Below are 15,851 nucleotides of genomic sequence, written 5' to 3'. Positions count from 1 at the left end.
TGAATTCGTACAAATATTTGTAGACAAGAGCTGGAGTTAACCCCGTAGAAAAGAAATTGAGATTACCGATGAGATGAAGAGAATCACTTTCGAAAATAGTTCCTTTGAAGGCTTTAAAAAATTCAATATATGAAAGAATTAAGAAAATATTGACGTTTTAACAGAGGCAGAATAGAAAATGTTATACAGTGTATAAAATAACCACTTCAACCAGCCAATGACAGATAATAAGCCCTGTAAATGCCTTGACTTTTATAAGTCTTCTCTAAAATATTCTCCATCTCTATTCAAATATGATGATTTTGTTGAATGAGGAAGTTCAGTGGTTTTAAAATAAATTTATTTTTGATAGACTAAGCTAAGCTCAGCTCAGCTAAACTAAGCTCATTAAATAAATACATATATATAAATATATATATATCGTATTATCAGCGCTGTGACTTGATTGAATTTTGTATTCTTGAGATGACTCTGCGTGTGATGTCAAAAGTTCTCTTCGCCTTCTACTCGGTCAGTTCTGCTGATTTTTCAGTTGACTTACCGTAAACCAAAAATTTATCACAACTCTCTATCATTGGTTGATTCATAAAAATTAGTGACGTCGTTCGAAGTAGTTCGTTCTTATTACAATCATTTTATTTTTGTTCATAAATGTTCAATAAACTTTAATGCTCTAATTTTCACCGAGCGTAAGAAAACTTTTTTCATATGTAATTTCTAATAGCACTGAACTTCCTCATGGAAATTAATCGTTGACATCATGTTGTTTTCTTTCAATTCGCTAAAGAGGCATATAGAATTTGCCATAACGGAAATATGCAGTTTTAAAAACGTGAAAGTAAAATTTCCTATAATGAAGAAGATTCGTGTTTTTTTATATTTTTTTATTGGTCAATGTACTACTAAACTAGACCATACTTTTTTGGTGAAGTTTTTCATTTTTGAAATTACCTCCCGTGTGAAGTTTTAAGTTTTTTCCCCTTCTTCTTGATGAGTTCTGTTGATTTGTCGGTTGACTTACCGTAAACCAATCCCAACATTCTTTGCATTAGTTGATTTGGATGAACTAGTGACGTCATGCAAAGTATATTTTTACACAAAAATATTTCAACAGAAAGGGAAAACATTTTTGAGAAGGGAATATGGAAGTCTAGGCATTTTCAACTCTCTGTTGAAATAAATTTAAATATGAATAACTCCCTAGGGAGGAAATCCACCCAGTCTGCAAGCATTTTGACATACTTAAACATTGTTGTTTTTTTTAAATTAAAATATGTATTTTTTTAAATATAACTAAGGGGGGAAATTCGAGAAAAAGTTTACATAGCGCCCCTTATAATATATTTGACAATTAGCGTCAACCGCAAATAGCTGAAAACGCGAGTTCAAAATTACATTTTTAATATTATTAATGATAATAGAGAACAACAATGGACCCAGGTTAGGGCCTTGCGAGACATCTGAGAAAATATAGAAACACTCTGACGCGAAAAAACTATACGAGACGTCTTGGCTTATATTTTGAGGGTAGTTCGCCATTAATTTTTACATACCATCCGAGAAACCGATCTCATACACCTTTTTTAATAAGACATCATGGTCGACAGTATCAAAGGCCTTGGCGAAGTCATTTCATGAACAGTCTACCTGATGTCCTGTGCCCGTTGAATAATATGAAGTACTCTGAATTCTTTGTAAAGCAAGTCACTTGGATAACAAAATGTTTTTTTTTTTTTAATTACTCGAATTAAGGATTTCTGTGCAATTGTTACGGGTTCAAGAGTAATTTTTGTGCAAGCTCCCCAACCAATTAGACCATAAATCAACACAGAATTTGCCAGTGCATGGTATAGGTATTGTGAAAAAATATATAGTGTAAACCATTTCGGGAATCAAACCCGAGACCTGTTGTATGGCAGGCGAATGCGCTGACTACTACACCACGAGGCTTACGTGATGTTTTGTTGATGTTTTTATGATACACCTACATAGAAGCATCTTGGTGTTGCTTAAAATCAATGTTGTAAACATGCTTTGCAAATTTCAACGTATAGTTGGCAATGAGCAAATTATTCATAAATTGCTTTTTCAATTGGCGCGGGTAGATTTTAAGGACCCGTGGCGTCCATTTTGTTTTGATGACATCTGTCAAATACTTTTTTTATTATTTAGTTACTTATACCAAATCACCATGGCAAGTTACACAATTGAAAAGCTCGTTCAAGTAATAAAATTAAATTAAACAAAATTAAAATGAGTGTTTGTTAGTGCAAACGTTGTGCGTAATGCGCTCATTTTATGGTAGACGTGGTGGCCTTTCACAGTCAACTCTTTAAAGTTTGGTGGCCAAATTTGAGACGGTTAGTTTGATAATCAATCAATCAACACCCGTACGTTCAAGTAACGCAATATCAGCTGAGAACCTCGCCGCTGTCCGTGAAAGTGTACAGCAAAACCCGAGGCATTCGATTCCTCGCCGTGCACAAGAACTTGGTCTTATGCAGACTTTAACTTAGCGAATATTGCTTGGGGACTTAGTTCTATACCCATACAAGATCCTACTAGCCCCGGAGCTCAAAGTTCATGACCATAGACAATGCCGTTCGTTCACTGAATGCGCTTCGAATCGTTTGGAAGGCGACCCCAACTTTTGCCGAAAAATATTTTTTAGTGACGAGGCGCATTTTTGGATGAATGGCTATGTTAACAACCAAAATAGCCTTATATGAGACAACAACAACCCATGCAAGGTTCACCAGGTAATAATTCATCCTGAAAAAGTTACAGTTCGATGTAGATTTCAAGCCGGCGGCGTCATTGGTTCGTCCTTTTTTGAAAACTACGTTGGTGAGGCGGTCACCGTCAATGGTGAGCGCTACAGAGCGATGATAACCATTTTTTTATGGCCTGAATTGAACTATATAAGCCAAGACAACATGTGGCTCCAGCAAAACTGCGCTATGTGTCACACAGTGGACGCCACGATTGAAATTCTGTACGGACGATTTGAGGGTAAGGTTATCTCTCGCAGGGGTGATCTGAATTAACCACCAAGGTCATGCAATTTTACCCCGCTAGACTTTTTTTTGAGGGGTTCCTTGAAGTCACGGGTCTATGCAAGTAAACCATAACTGACCAATGTCCTAAAGTAAAACATAACACAGGCCATCGCTCAAATTCATCGGATTTACGCGGAAGAGTCATTGAAAATTTGACCACTCGGATCCGAGCCACCGTAAGAAGCATTTTGCGAGGCGGGCATTTTTACGATGTCATAAATCAAACTTAATGGCATTTAAATAAAAAATAATTTTGTAATACCTCACACACAACTTGTTTTATTACATTTCAACATATAACCGCCCTCATTGAAAAACCCTATAGTTAAAAAAAAAGCATTTCGTTTAAAAAAAAATCTGATTAATTCTATGATCTCAAGTAACACAAAAATAAAACCACATTTATTTATAAAACTTTTTTCATTCAGATTGCAATTAATAATTCAAATAGAATACCAATTATCTGTTAGTTATTATTTCGCATCGACTTTAACCCAGAGTTACTATTCCTCTCTTGGCAGCTTCTTCAAACATTGCTATTAAAGAATCAACAATTTCCAAGTTATTGGGCATGATCTGGCTGGCTGGAAGGACGAATCCATATCTTCCTGTATCTCTCAGCTCGTAAACGTAAACCAGGGGAGTGTCAAACTCTTGCTTCACCCAGTCAATGCTTCCTCCACTCGCAGGGTCTGTAAAAAAATAAAATATAAACAAACAAACAAAAAGAAACCATTACACAGAATCCCCGTACAGGTTGGCAGAGAAGATAGAACACCAAATCAATCTGTCTTTGCATGCATACCTCGCTACTTTTACATTCATACTTTTTCTCATGCTCCCACGTCGATTGTTCCTACTCTTGACATTTTCATTGTTTATCTTCAAGTATTTAATGGATTTGATCGCCATATCTGTCTTGGTCTTCTTCGTTTTCTACGTCCATCAACATTCGCATAGTGGATCCATTTAGCCGTACTTTTGCTATATGTGTCCAAACCATCGCAGCACCCTTTCTTGATTCTGTCGATAGTGCATGTCTCAGCCTTACATAGTTCACGGATCTTGATATTTGTGCACTATCATACATCGTTTTACCACACATTTTCCTGAGATATTGCGTTTCGACAGCATTCAACCTAATTTCTTAATTATTTTTCCAATTCCATACTTCGCTCCCAAATATAAAGGCTGGCACTAGAACTCCATTGTGAACCACTAGTTTTGCCATAATTATAATACTCAATAATAACCAAAAGTTAAATGAATCAAAACGTTTAAAAAAAATTTTTTTTTTTAATTCATTAAAAATTTCAATACGAAACCTGTAAATTTAATAATTCTGGACTTTTACAGATTTTTTTCTTCAGATACGTTTGATTAAGTAAAATTATGTTTTATCCACAGATACCGACAGATTGCCTACCACATACCGCACACCCCATTTGAGGACATACCGTAGTTCTCCTTAGCGGTGCCCAAAACAAGGAAAAGTTGCTCGTTGCCAAACGAGGATTAGCATCCTTAGCATCTTTGTGCTGAACGAATGTAATCCAGAAGAACATTATATGCACTTCGTTCGATTGAGAGAAGAGGGAAGTAAATTTTTCACTGACTGGACGTGATCAATTCGCCGAAATAATTACAAAACTTTTTTAAAGCCTTGAAATTCTTTTTTTGGAAGCCACTAGATCCGTATATCCGACCGGGCTACGAATTGTAGCGAGAAGCTCCATTAACCGCATAACCGAGTATCGCACGCAACTACACTGGCTTAGTATCAGACATGGAAGAAACATTCACATTTTATCACTTCTTCACAATATTTTAAATAATCCCACTTCACCTGTTTATCTGAGAGAGCTCATCCAACCTCTTTCACAACACGGACTATCTCTTTGTTCTAGTAACGAGAGAACCTTTTTAATACCCTGTCATCGCTCTAATTTTCTTGCCCTCTCTTCCACAGTAGTAGCCGCTCGATTGTGAAATATTCTACCCACTAATGTTAGAGACGCCCCTTCTTTATTTATATTTAAGTCAAGATTGAAATGTCACTATCTAAATATTTAAATTGTTCCTTTATCCTCCTTCTTTTCTTCCCACCCCCTCTCCTCTCTTCATAGTAAAGTGTTATTTTTTTTTGTTTTTCTTTGCTTTTAATTTTTATATAAAATTGTAAGATTCAATATGTCCATGTATTTATAATTTTCTCAAACTGAACGGTTTGGGTAGGTAGGAAGAAATTTCCTTAAGGCAATATGCCCGTCCTTATATGTATATTTATTGTATATGTACAAAAAGTGTCAAATAAATAAACAATAATCATAGAGAGAGGAATAGGGACAATATCACATAATGTGTTTAGAAGAGGAATCAACAATATTTAAAACATATAATTTGTCATGAATTTTATTTTTTGGTAACCACAAATAAAACTCAGTTAAAAGGTGATTTCATGCTAAACGAAATTTTTAATAAATTCAACCTAATGAACCAAGGAGTGGTCCCGTGGCTAGTGTCACGAACTCAAGGATCAGATGTCCGAGGCTCGAAAATTGGACCCCAAAATTAAAATGTTTTAGTAAATCAAAAGAAATGCAACATTTTTTTTTTTGTGAGAATAATATTTTTAAAAATACTTACAGATTACTTCAGCAATATTTCCAGCAGCAGAGTACTTTGTTCCGTACCTCTTGGCTAAAGCGGCAACAGCGATGTTACCAATGGCGACCTGTGAAAATCAAATTAAGACCAGTTTTACTAAAATTACAAAACGTTTCCAATAGTTAATTTTTTTTTTTTTTTAATTATTTATTTCAATTCACATGTCTACTTGAATGGTGCCAGACTATCAAAAAGTTTATTATAAACTATGTATACTAGAGGCACTAATAAATCAATTTTAAAACATCTTGAATCCGCTCAAAAATCGATCATTAAAATATTTTTTAAAAAGCCCTTCAGGTACCCCAGAGTCAAGTTGTTTGAGGAATTCAGGATCCTAGATAAAAGGAATTTATGTATTTTAAGAATTATAATGCTTGTGAATGGAAATTATTCTGCCAAATCCCAAAAGGAACACTCTCACACTACCAGAAGTCAAACTTGTATGGGTCATGGGGTCTATCACAAACTCCGAATTCGGGCAAAGAAATTTCAGGTTTCTGGGCCTCAAAATATTCAATATGTTTCCCAAACATTGCAAAACCATGACCCGAAATCAGTTTTAAAACTTTTTTAAAATTGTTTTTTGGGTTTTAATAACTGTAATACTTTTAAAATATTTCAATATTCTATAACTGTATAATTAATAAGTTAATAGACCTAAATTTATTGCAGCAGAGAGGGAAAACATTTTTGAGGGATCAGGACTTGCCATTGGCTGGTTTATGTGTGGAAAATTCCCATCTGTTGAGATACTTTAAAGTTTGGAATTTTTGGGATTTGTTTGAATTACTCCGCCTGTGACGTTACAAGTTCTGGTCATTGAGTTGTGCTAATTGGTGAGTTAGCTTCCCAAAAACCGGAAATCTATCACAACATTATCATTGATTGATCTGGATGAAATAGTAACGTTCATGGTAGTTTATTTTGATTAAAACTGTTTTATATTTTTTCCTACATTTTCGTGAAACTTCGCTGTAATTTTTACCACGTTTAGGAAAACATGTGTTTATTTATTTTTCTGCAGCACTGAACTTCTTCATTGTGCGAAAAAAAAAAGAAAGCTGCCTCAAAAAATTGAGGCAAAAAAAAAAAGAAAAAAGTTAAGAAATAAAATTATTATATATTTTAATTTAAATTTTACTGCCTTTAATTTTTTTTAATTGACTGTGTTTAAAATAAACTATTGTAAAAGTACCAATTTATGTTTGTTTTTTGTACCATTCTGTGAATTTTACAAGAAAACTTAAATAAAATAAATGTGTTGATAATCCTACTACTCGTAAAAAACGTTTCGTTTCGTCTCGTTAAGAAAAAACAAAATTTTTAAAGTTTGTCGCACTTACTGTATCGGCGTAGTTTCCAATCTTGTTGGTTGTGTGTCCATAGGGCACCATCAGGAGTTGAGAGTATGAATGGAAGTCGATGTAGCCAACCAGCTCTGAGCTGATGCTCTTGATGTAGGCAGACAAGGAAGCGGTGCAAGGTTCAGAGAAAGCCCTAGGACCGGCATAAGTTTCAGAGGAGCACACGCTGCTTGATCCTTGTTCTAAAAAAATATATTTTTTCAAGTCTCATACTATACACCCCATGTAAAATTTTAATAAATTTGTGAATTTGGGGATTTTTTAATAAAGTTTAATCCTATTCGCAGCCAAAAAATAATAGGGTACACCGTTGGTGTATGAAACCCGGTGTAATTAATTTGTTACATGAAGGTAAGATGATGCAGGTCGGCCTTTTAGTGGAGTGGTCACAAGAGGTTTTGGATTCGATTACCGATATGGTTGACCTGAAATATTGATTTAAAGGGGTGTTTTTACATTTCATAATCCAAAGACTGGTACCCGAAGCGTAAGATTAATCATTGTTCTTTTATGTAACAAAAATGATTGAGATACACACAATTTTTCACTTCTTTTTCTTCACGTAACACAAAACCACAGTTCACTGTAATAATTTTTTTAACCTACTTTGCTCAACTTGTGAGAGAACTAATGTAAATTGCACCTCGGATTAAACACCGCCGTGGAAGATATTTGACCAATATATCTCTTAAACATAAAATATTATTTAACATGATATAAAAATATTCGTTTTATGTAAAATAAAATTTGTTTTATTTTTAAAGTTCAAAGTTCATTGATTCAACTCTTCTTTTTAAATGACCCTTAACTTATTTACAATAATACACAATAAAATTTTAGAGAAATTAACAAATTGCTCTATTTTTACCTTTCATTTGTGTTATAATTACATTTTTTTCCATCGAGCAACATTACGCGGCGACTTCGCGAATGCGCGCTGCGAAAGTGGAACAAAGTAGGGGGATTTTTGGACATAGTCCGATGTATTTAAATATGTCGAGTCAAGCAGTTTTCACCGTCGGGGTCGCGTCGCGTCAGCCTTACTTTCATGCTCCATAACCAATTCTTTATTATATTCAAGAAATTATAAATACGCACTTGAGCATTAATGTCGCTTTCTTCTGACATCTCCAACTAGGGTATTATAGGACTTGCCTCTCTGATAAACGAGCAAAATTCTTCACTGAATCCAAGAATTATTTCTTTTCGCTCTGACGTGCGAAAAAATATTATTATGAGTATATGAAAAATGAGAAATCTTACCCATCCAGTGAGCATTCCAGTTCCTGTTAGGATCAGCTCCGATGCAAGTGGTACTGTGAACAGTTCTTGTCTTCCTCCAGAGTCTTGTCTGCCAAAATTAAAAAATGTTTTTTTTTTTAAATTATGTATATTTAATTTTTATTCAAGAAGGTAAACATGAACAGAAAATGTAAAAGGATAAATAATAAAACCCACTTAACCGCGAAACCGGCTTGTCAGCAGGTTTTTTTTTTCTGTGTTAATTTATTGATACTATTGTGATCATACTCAATCGGCTTAAAAGCTTATTCAGTTTAAAATATTGAGAAACTTTTTCAAGAGTTAAGTACCTAAATAGTTAAATATAAATAAGTTAGATTTGTATCTTTGGAGACTCATTAGGCCTTTGCTTTTGTTTTGCTTACATTTTAAAGTTTTTATCTACTTCGTTTTTTTAATGATGTATTTTCAATTTCTTGTGATTTTTTAAACTTTTGGATAGCTAAAAAGGATTACTAGCCCAGTTTTATTTTGTTTTGTATTTATTTACGTAAGTTTACTAAAAATAAATTTATCTGAAAAAAAAAATGTGTAGAATCCCCTCTACGTCCTTTTCAGCACATTCATAATCATCACCATTTCCCTTTCCGCACCCAATGGTGCATAAGACACTGCACTGGTACATCAACTGCGGAATTTTTCAATTATCTGTTACGTGATGGTAACGTGCTAGACCCAGGAGAGTGAAATAAATACATAACTTTGAACCTGCGAGGAATCAAACCCTAAGATGGTTGACATACGCGCCGACCGTTTTATTATGTGGTGGCCTTATCGCCATTAAATCAAAAACGCTCGCCCAGAGTTCTCGTTTTATTTCACAAACAGAACTGTATTCTTCATCATTTCATTTTCATTTATGAAAAATCGTAGATGTTCGAATTCTTAAGAAATTGGTTTATAACGTCTTAAACCATTATTGTGGATGAAAACGTTAAGTCTTTTTTTAGATAAAATCATTATGTCAGTACCTTAATTAATAAGTTTGTACGTAGTATTAATTCAAAAATTCATCAACTTATCATAAATTAAATCAAACATCAATCAGTCGTGACTTTTACATACAAAATCAAATATACTTTCACCGAATTTTTAGATAGCGATCTAAAAAATGATGAAATATTTTTAATTATTGTATACTTATACACTATTTCAATACAATTATCTCTTGTGATTTAGCTTAGTTAAAAAAATATTTTTAATCGAAATATCTGTCGATTTTGATAGTAAAAAGTATTATAGCACACTACACTTTTATAGTTGTATTTTCTTCTTCTTATCAGCCCGTTTCTCTCCACCGCTGGATATGGGCCTCTTCCAAATTTTTCCATGTTTTTCGGTCCTGAGCACTCTGTTTCCATCCACGGCCACGAGTTCGACGACGTCGTCAGTCCATCTCCTATTTGGTCTTCCTTCTTTCCGTTCACTGTTGCAAGGTCTCCAGTTTAGTATTCTGGGGGTCCACCTGTCGACTTTTTTTCTCGCCACATGACTCGCCCACTGCCATTTCTGTCTTTCCACTCTTTCTGCTACATTGGTCACCTTTGTACGGCGTCTTATTTCCTCATCCCTTATTCGGTCTCTTAAGGAGATGCCCAACATGAGTCTTTCCATAGACCACTGAGTGCACTTAATTTTGTGAACACTTCTAGCAGTGAGTGACATGGTTTCCAAACGCATTCCAACTTAACCCGATTTATCTAGGCAGTTCCGCAATTTAATTTAATTTTCCCAATTTGATTTTGTGCCTAAGGTAAATGTACTCGTCAACAGCCCTTATAGCTTTACTTCCAGTCTATATTATATTGCCAAGTATTTAACTTAAAATCTTGGTTTTGTCGGTATTCATTTCCTCTTTGTACATTCAATCTTGGTTTTGTCTACTTCATATTCATAATTGTATGCCTCACGATAAATAATCGAATTGTGCCCACGTAGAAGTACATGTACAATATGAACGAAAAAATAAAAAAAAACTGTTTCATTAAACGGTAAAATATTATAAATTCCAACGAAATACCATTGACAGTCATTGAATTTTTAAAAATAAAAATACCAAATAAATAGAGCTTTAGATAAAAGTTTTTGTTGAATTACTCTACAAAAAACTACGTACACTCATCTACGTCGGCATAATTCAATTATGTTACAACATTTGAATATAAATATTTTATCGCCCCGCCATTTTTCTGTTTGCAAACAGAACGAAAATAATGCCACACTTATCTGCTCGTGTTTTAGCATAATACAGACACAATAGAAGTAATTTTCATGTTTTGTTACTTTTTATAATATCTTTATTTAATTTGTTTTTGAAACTTTAAAAAAGTCATATTTGTAATAATTCTTAATCCTTAGAATATTTTGGGTATTATTCTTTCTTCATTTATTTTTTCTTGTTTTCTGTTTTTTTCTCTGCACACATACACACAATGTAAAATTTTAAAAACGTTAATTTAATTTTTACCAATCAAAATTACTTTGCATTATTATTAATAATCATTATGTTCTTATATATTTTCTTACTCGTAGCATTCTAAAAAATATATAAACCAACCACTTAAACCATTCACAATTATTTTGTTTTACTACTACTACTACTACCATCACGCCATTTCCCCGTAGGGGTAGGCAGAGAGAATGGACCGCCACACACGTCTATCCTGGCATACAATCCTAGCCTCTTCCACATTCATACATCTTGTCATACATGCCCTTCAGTTCTGTCTGCTTTTGACATGACCAGACTTAAGATTTTGGTTTATCTGATCATGCCACGTCTTCCTTGGTCGTCTTCGTCTAACGTTGCCGTTCATTTTTGCCATATATACTTGTTTTACCATTCTCTCGTCGTCCATTCGTTCTACGTGACCAAACCATCTCAGAGACCCTTTCTTAATCTTATCAATTATACTTGTCTCAGATTTACACTCTCGCCTGATTTCATCATTCGTAACCCTGTCATACATTGTTACTCGGTATATAAAAAAAGTATCATTCACCGTGGAATATATGCAGACTTTTTTTCAATTCAAGTCAGGATGTATTTTATTTTATTTGAATTCAGTTTTTTTAATTTTCCCAAATAAATAAAAATTAAATTAAATGTGCTTCTTTTTTTCTGTCCAAGCAGATGGAAAGTACAATTATGTGTGTGAAATAGACCTAGAATCTTTTATACGCCTGACACAGTATATTAATTCTAAGAACATTTAAATGAACCTTTCAAAAGCTGCTTACGTTTGTGTGGGTGTATTCGTAGCCATCGGGGTTCGTGACAGGGAAGATATACCAGTTGAAGCTGTCAGCGATCTTCTTGAAAGCTGGATCGGTGCTGGTCAGGATCTCGTTAGCCAAATAGGTGACTGTGGCAGGGGAAATCCATTCTCTGGCGTGGATACCGCCTTCCAGGAACACTGCCTTCTTTCCTGATCCATTGTTGATTTTCAGACCCTTGATCTGGCGTTGTTCAAAGGTGGAACCTCCAACGACGACGGAGGCTTTGGCATGGGTGGATGCAAGGGTGTCCATCCAACTGTTGATGTCATCCAATCGGTAATATTTATCCCATGTCATCCCAGCGCGGGCAAAGTCACCAACTTCCTCCTTTTTGATGTTCCTAATTAAAAAAAACACCTTAAAATGATATTTCGTTTAATATTTGTTTCAATTATGAAACGTTTAAAACACGAAAAGAACAATAATGTCGATAGAACCTTTTTATTTGTGGTTTAACAGAGATTAAATAATAACACCCAAAAAGTTTGCAAACTTACAAATAACCCTTGAACACACCAACAATGATTATATAAAGCCACTTGTTTACAGTAATTAAATATATCTAGATGCCCAGCAAAACTTGATTAGCTTTTTTTGTTTGTATTTATCAAGCTATAATAAAACTTTTGATTATTATTTTCATTTACTATCAGAAAAAAAGTGTGTAGATTTTTTACATTAGTAAAATGCCAATCAAAATTTAAAGGGATGTTGAAGTTTTTACCCTTATTCTAAAAAATAAGGGTCAGTGATCTTTGAAGTATCGACAATGTTTGAGTATGTCCAAATGCTTGCAGACTGGCTGGATTTTCTCCCTAGGGAGTTGTTCATATTTAAATTAATTTATTTCAACAGAAAGGGAAAACGTTTTTGAGAAGAGAATATGGAAGCATAAAGGTTTCAACTCCTTTACTTCTCAAAAGTCAACAGATGGAAGAGTTGAAGAAATGTGGATTTTCAAACATGGGCAGAATGGTGAATGTTACACAGTGTGTAAAGTGGCCACTTAAACCAGCCAATGACAGGTCATAAGCCCTGTAAATGCCTAGACTTCAATATTCCCTTCTCAAAAACGTTTTCCCTCTTTATTGAAATAAATTAATTTGAAGTATCGGTCTATTAAGCAGAGGACAAGTGTTTAATAATTCTCAGGTTCAACCAATAACCCCTCAATAATGCGATATAAACCATTATTTTGTGATGTAAGCATCACATTCGCGTAAAATGGTCTTTCAAGTAGAAGATTACAAAAGTTTTTAGACTTACGCTTGTACGTCTTCCACGAAAATTTCTGGTTCCATCCCAGCGCTGATCATGGCCTGGACGAACTTCTCCTGGTCCTTTGGCTTGACCATCACATCGGTCGGCTTGTCCACCAGCCTGCCCATAGCCCAGAAGTCCAGCTCGTCACTGTCCTCCAAGGTCTTTAGATAGTCCCTCTGTTCCTGGGTCTTTGGCCACATCCTGTACACCTTGTAGCCATCGTAGGTGTCCCGAGCCAGAGATAGGCTCAAGGTACCCAAAAGAAGCAATAAAACGAACTTCATCTGTAGGATAGTAAAAAGTTATTGTTTTTGTAGCTTACAATTCATTGATATGTACAATCGTATTTTGTATAGAGTTATAATGCAAAACCAAAAAAAAATCACCATCATCATCCAACCCTTACTCGAACCTGATTGTGCATAAGGCGCTGCATTGGTAACATAAATGCAATCTCAATAGTCTGTTACGGGAAGTTTAATTCATCAGTCTTTACAGTACAGAACTAACTTTTAAACAAATATTTCACTTAAACCAGGCCAGGAATTGAACCGAGAGTTGAAGTTTAGTAGGGGAAAGCGCCAACCATTTTTTTTTTATTTTTTATAAGTAGTTGCATTATTTTTTTACCTTGCTTGTAGTGTACGAGGTTAATATATACTTCAAAGCGATAGTTATTCATTTGTTTACTTAAAAATATTTACTTTAATGAAAAACTTTATTTCGTTATTTTATGTAAGGATCGGTAAGATGTTTCGGCTGTGACCTGTTTCAAGAGGAAAGCATAGAAAACTCGTCAGAAGAAGTCGGACCGTTGTTATTCGTCAACAGATCTTCCGATCCACTTGAATAGTGTTCGGCATTTGGTGTCCTGCTATCATTGATACCTTTTATTGCCTTCACTTTATCTGTCATGTATAATGATACCTCTCTTGACAAGTCCCTGTGACTAATCACTACATGCACATCGTGTAAATCCTCATTTAGACTTCTGCATCGCGCCTCCAGTTGCATTCTCTGCAGACTAAAAAAGGGGCAATGCATCAATAGATGGGAGACATCTTGGAGAGTAACATCATCGCATGGGCAGCGCCAACCATTACGCTACGTGGCAGATCTTGACTCAATTTTATTTCTCAGGATTTTCTAATAAGCATAGCGAAGTAATATTCTTCTAGGGTTATGATATTTTTCACACATATAAAAATTATATTCATCTACTCCAATACGAAGAAAAACTTCTGTTAAATCCCGAAATTTCCCTTATTAACTAATATGATACTTTGTATGAAGTTATGAGTATAATAGGGATCCTTTTCTACGTGAAATCGTCAGTATAATTAGGAAAATGTAATTAAATCATTATTACACTTATTTGTTTATAAATTTGTATAAACCACTTAATTTTTTTAATTACACTTCGACCGGTTTCGAGGTTACTACCTCATCGTCAGGAATTTAACTAACTTATAATTACACGCGTTGCTATTTATATAATAAAATATTGTATGAAAGAGACAGAAAATTGATAGAAAGAGAGAGAAAATTGAAAGAAAAAGAGAGAGAAAGAAGATAAAATAAATCATAACGGGTATAGCTTTAAAAGAGGACTCGAAGTTAAAGCTTTTAAAGCTATTCCCGTTATGATTTATTTTATCTTCTTTCTCTCTCTTTTTCTTTTAATTTTCTCTCTCTTTCTATCAATTTTCTGTCTTTTTCATACAATATTTTATTATATAAATAGTAACGCGTGTAATTATGTGCGCGTGTAGTGTAATTAAAAAAATTAAGTGGTTTATACAAATTTATAAACAAATAAGTGTAAAATGTCATACCACAAAGTGAAAAATGTTTTTGATAACAATAATATAAATCATTATTGTTTATAATCTTAGATTATTTTATTTTATTAATAATAATAATGAATCGTTGATGATGAAATGTAATTTTAATTTAACAGTTTTACATAAATATAAAAAACAGCAGCATAAAAATGAGGAAAAGAAATTCATGGACTCACCTCAACTGTCACAGTACAACTGAGTAAAATGTCTATATTATTTATCATTTATATATGTCGTATCGTTTATCGCGCTGCCGATATAATCCATTATCTCAATAAAAAAATAAATCCATCACATAATTAAGATTAAAAAATAATTAAGAGAGATAGCGTTAACCTTATTAGAAATTAATTATATCGATCACCCAGTCCATTAGACTTAAATCTCCAAATATCAAGTTTAGAGATACTAAAAACTAACAATATTTGTTAAACAATTTAATCTAATCTTTTTTAATCGACAGTGTTTGAATTTGTCAAAATATTTGTTGACAAAAGCTGGAATAAACCTGCGAGAAAAGTAATTAAGATTAATGATAAGATGAATGGAAACATTTGAAAGAAAGGTTCCAGCTTTAAAAAAATAAAAGATGGAAGAATTCAGAAAATATAGATTTTTTAACATAGACAGAATACAGAATGTTATAGAGTGTATAAAACAGCCTCTTCAACCAGCCAATGACAGAACATATGCTTTGTAAATGCCTAGGTTTCCATGAGCCATGTATTTGCCTTTTCAAATCTCAAACAAAAGTGGCCCTTCACAGAATTTATCAATTAAAATCCATGATTTAAAAGGTAATGTAGATATTTGTAATAAGTTCTACAAAATAAGTTTAGGGGAAAGATATAAATATTTGGGTCGATGCATAGATTATAAAGACATCTGTTTTGTATAAATACTTTGAACTCCTTAATAAAGATACCAGTCTCGAAGATGCCGCGAAAGCGATGAAACCGGTCAGTGGATATTCCAAATTTGTGAATTAAAGTCTCACTCGTCTTTTATTAATAAAATGAATATTTATAAAGGTTAAATAAACACAGAAATACAAAATTAATAAAAAAGAA

The 15,851-nt window shown here is 33.7% G+C and overlaps 1 protein-coding gene across 1 annotated transcript; it reads right to left on the bottom strand.

The window, feature by feature from the left end:
• Positions 1-3,420: 3,420 nt before the first annotated feature.
• On the bottom strand, positions 3,421-14,983 carry LOC148284208 (zinc carboxypeptidase-like). Its single transcript, XM_088242539.1, has 7 exons — positions 14,958-14,983; positions 12,941-13,221; positions 11,636-12,014; positions 8,357-8,444; positions 7,073-7,275; positions 5,706-5,793; positions 3,421-3,751 (listed from the first exon to the last, which is right to left on the bottom strand). The coding sequence occupies exons 2-7, from the start codon at positions 13,219-13,221 to the stop codon at positions 3,549-3,551; spliced, it is 1,242 nt and encodes a 413-aa protein (XP_088098665.1). The 5' UTR covers positions 14,958-14,983; the 3' UTR covers positions 3,421-3,548.
• Between the last annotated feature and the right edge of the window lie 868 nt (positions 14,984-15,851).

The sequence above is a fragment of the Micrasema longulum genome, unplaced genomic scaffold (genome assembly GCF_059751315.1).
Source record: "Micrasema longulum isolate JH-2025_06_02 unplaced genomic scaffold, ASM5975131v1 h1tg000141l, whole genome shotgun sequence".
In the NCBI taxonomy this organism is placed as follows: Eukaryota; Metazoa; Arthropoda; class Insecta; order Trichoptera; family Brachycentridae; genus Micrasema; species Micrasema longulum.
Note: the sequence above shows the minus strand (reverse complement) of the source record. Positions and strands in the feature narration are given on the sequence as shown.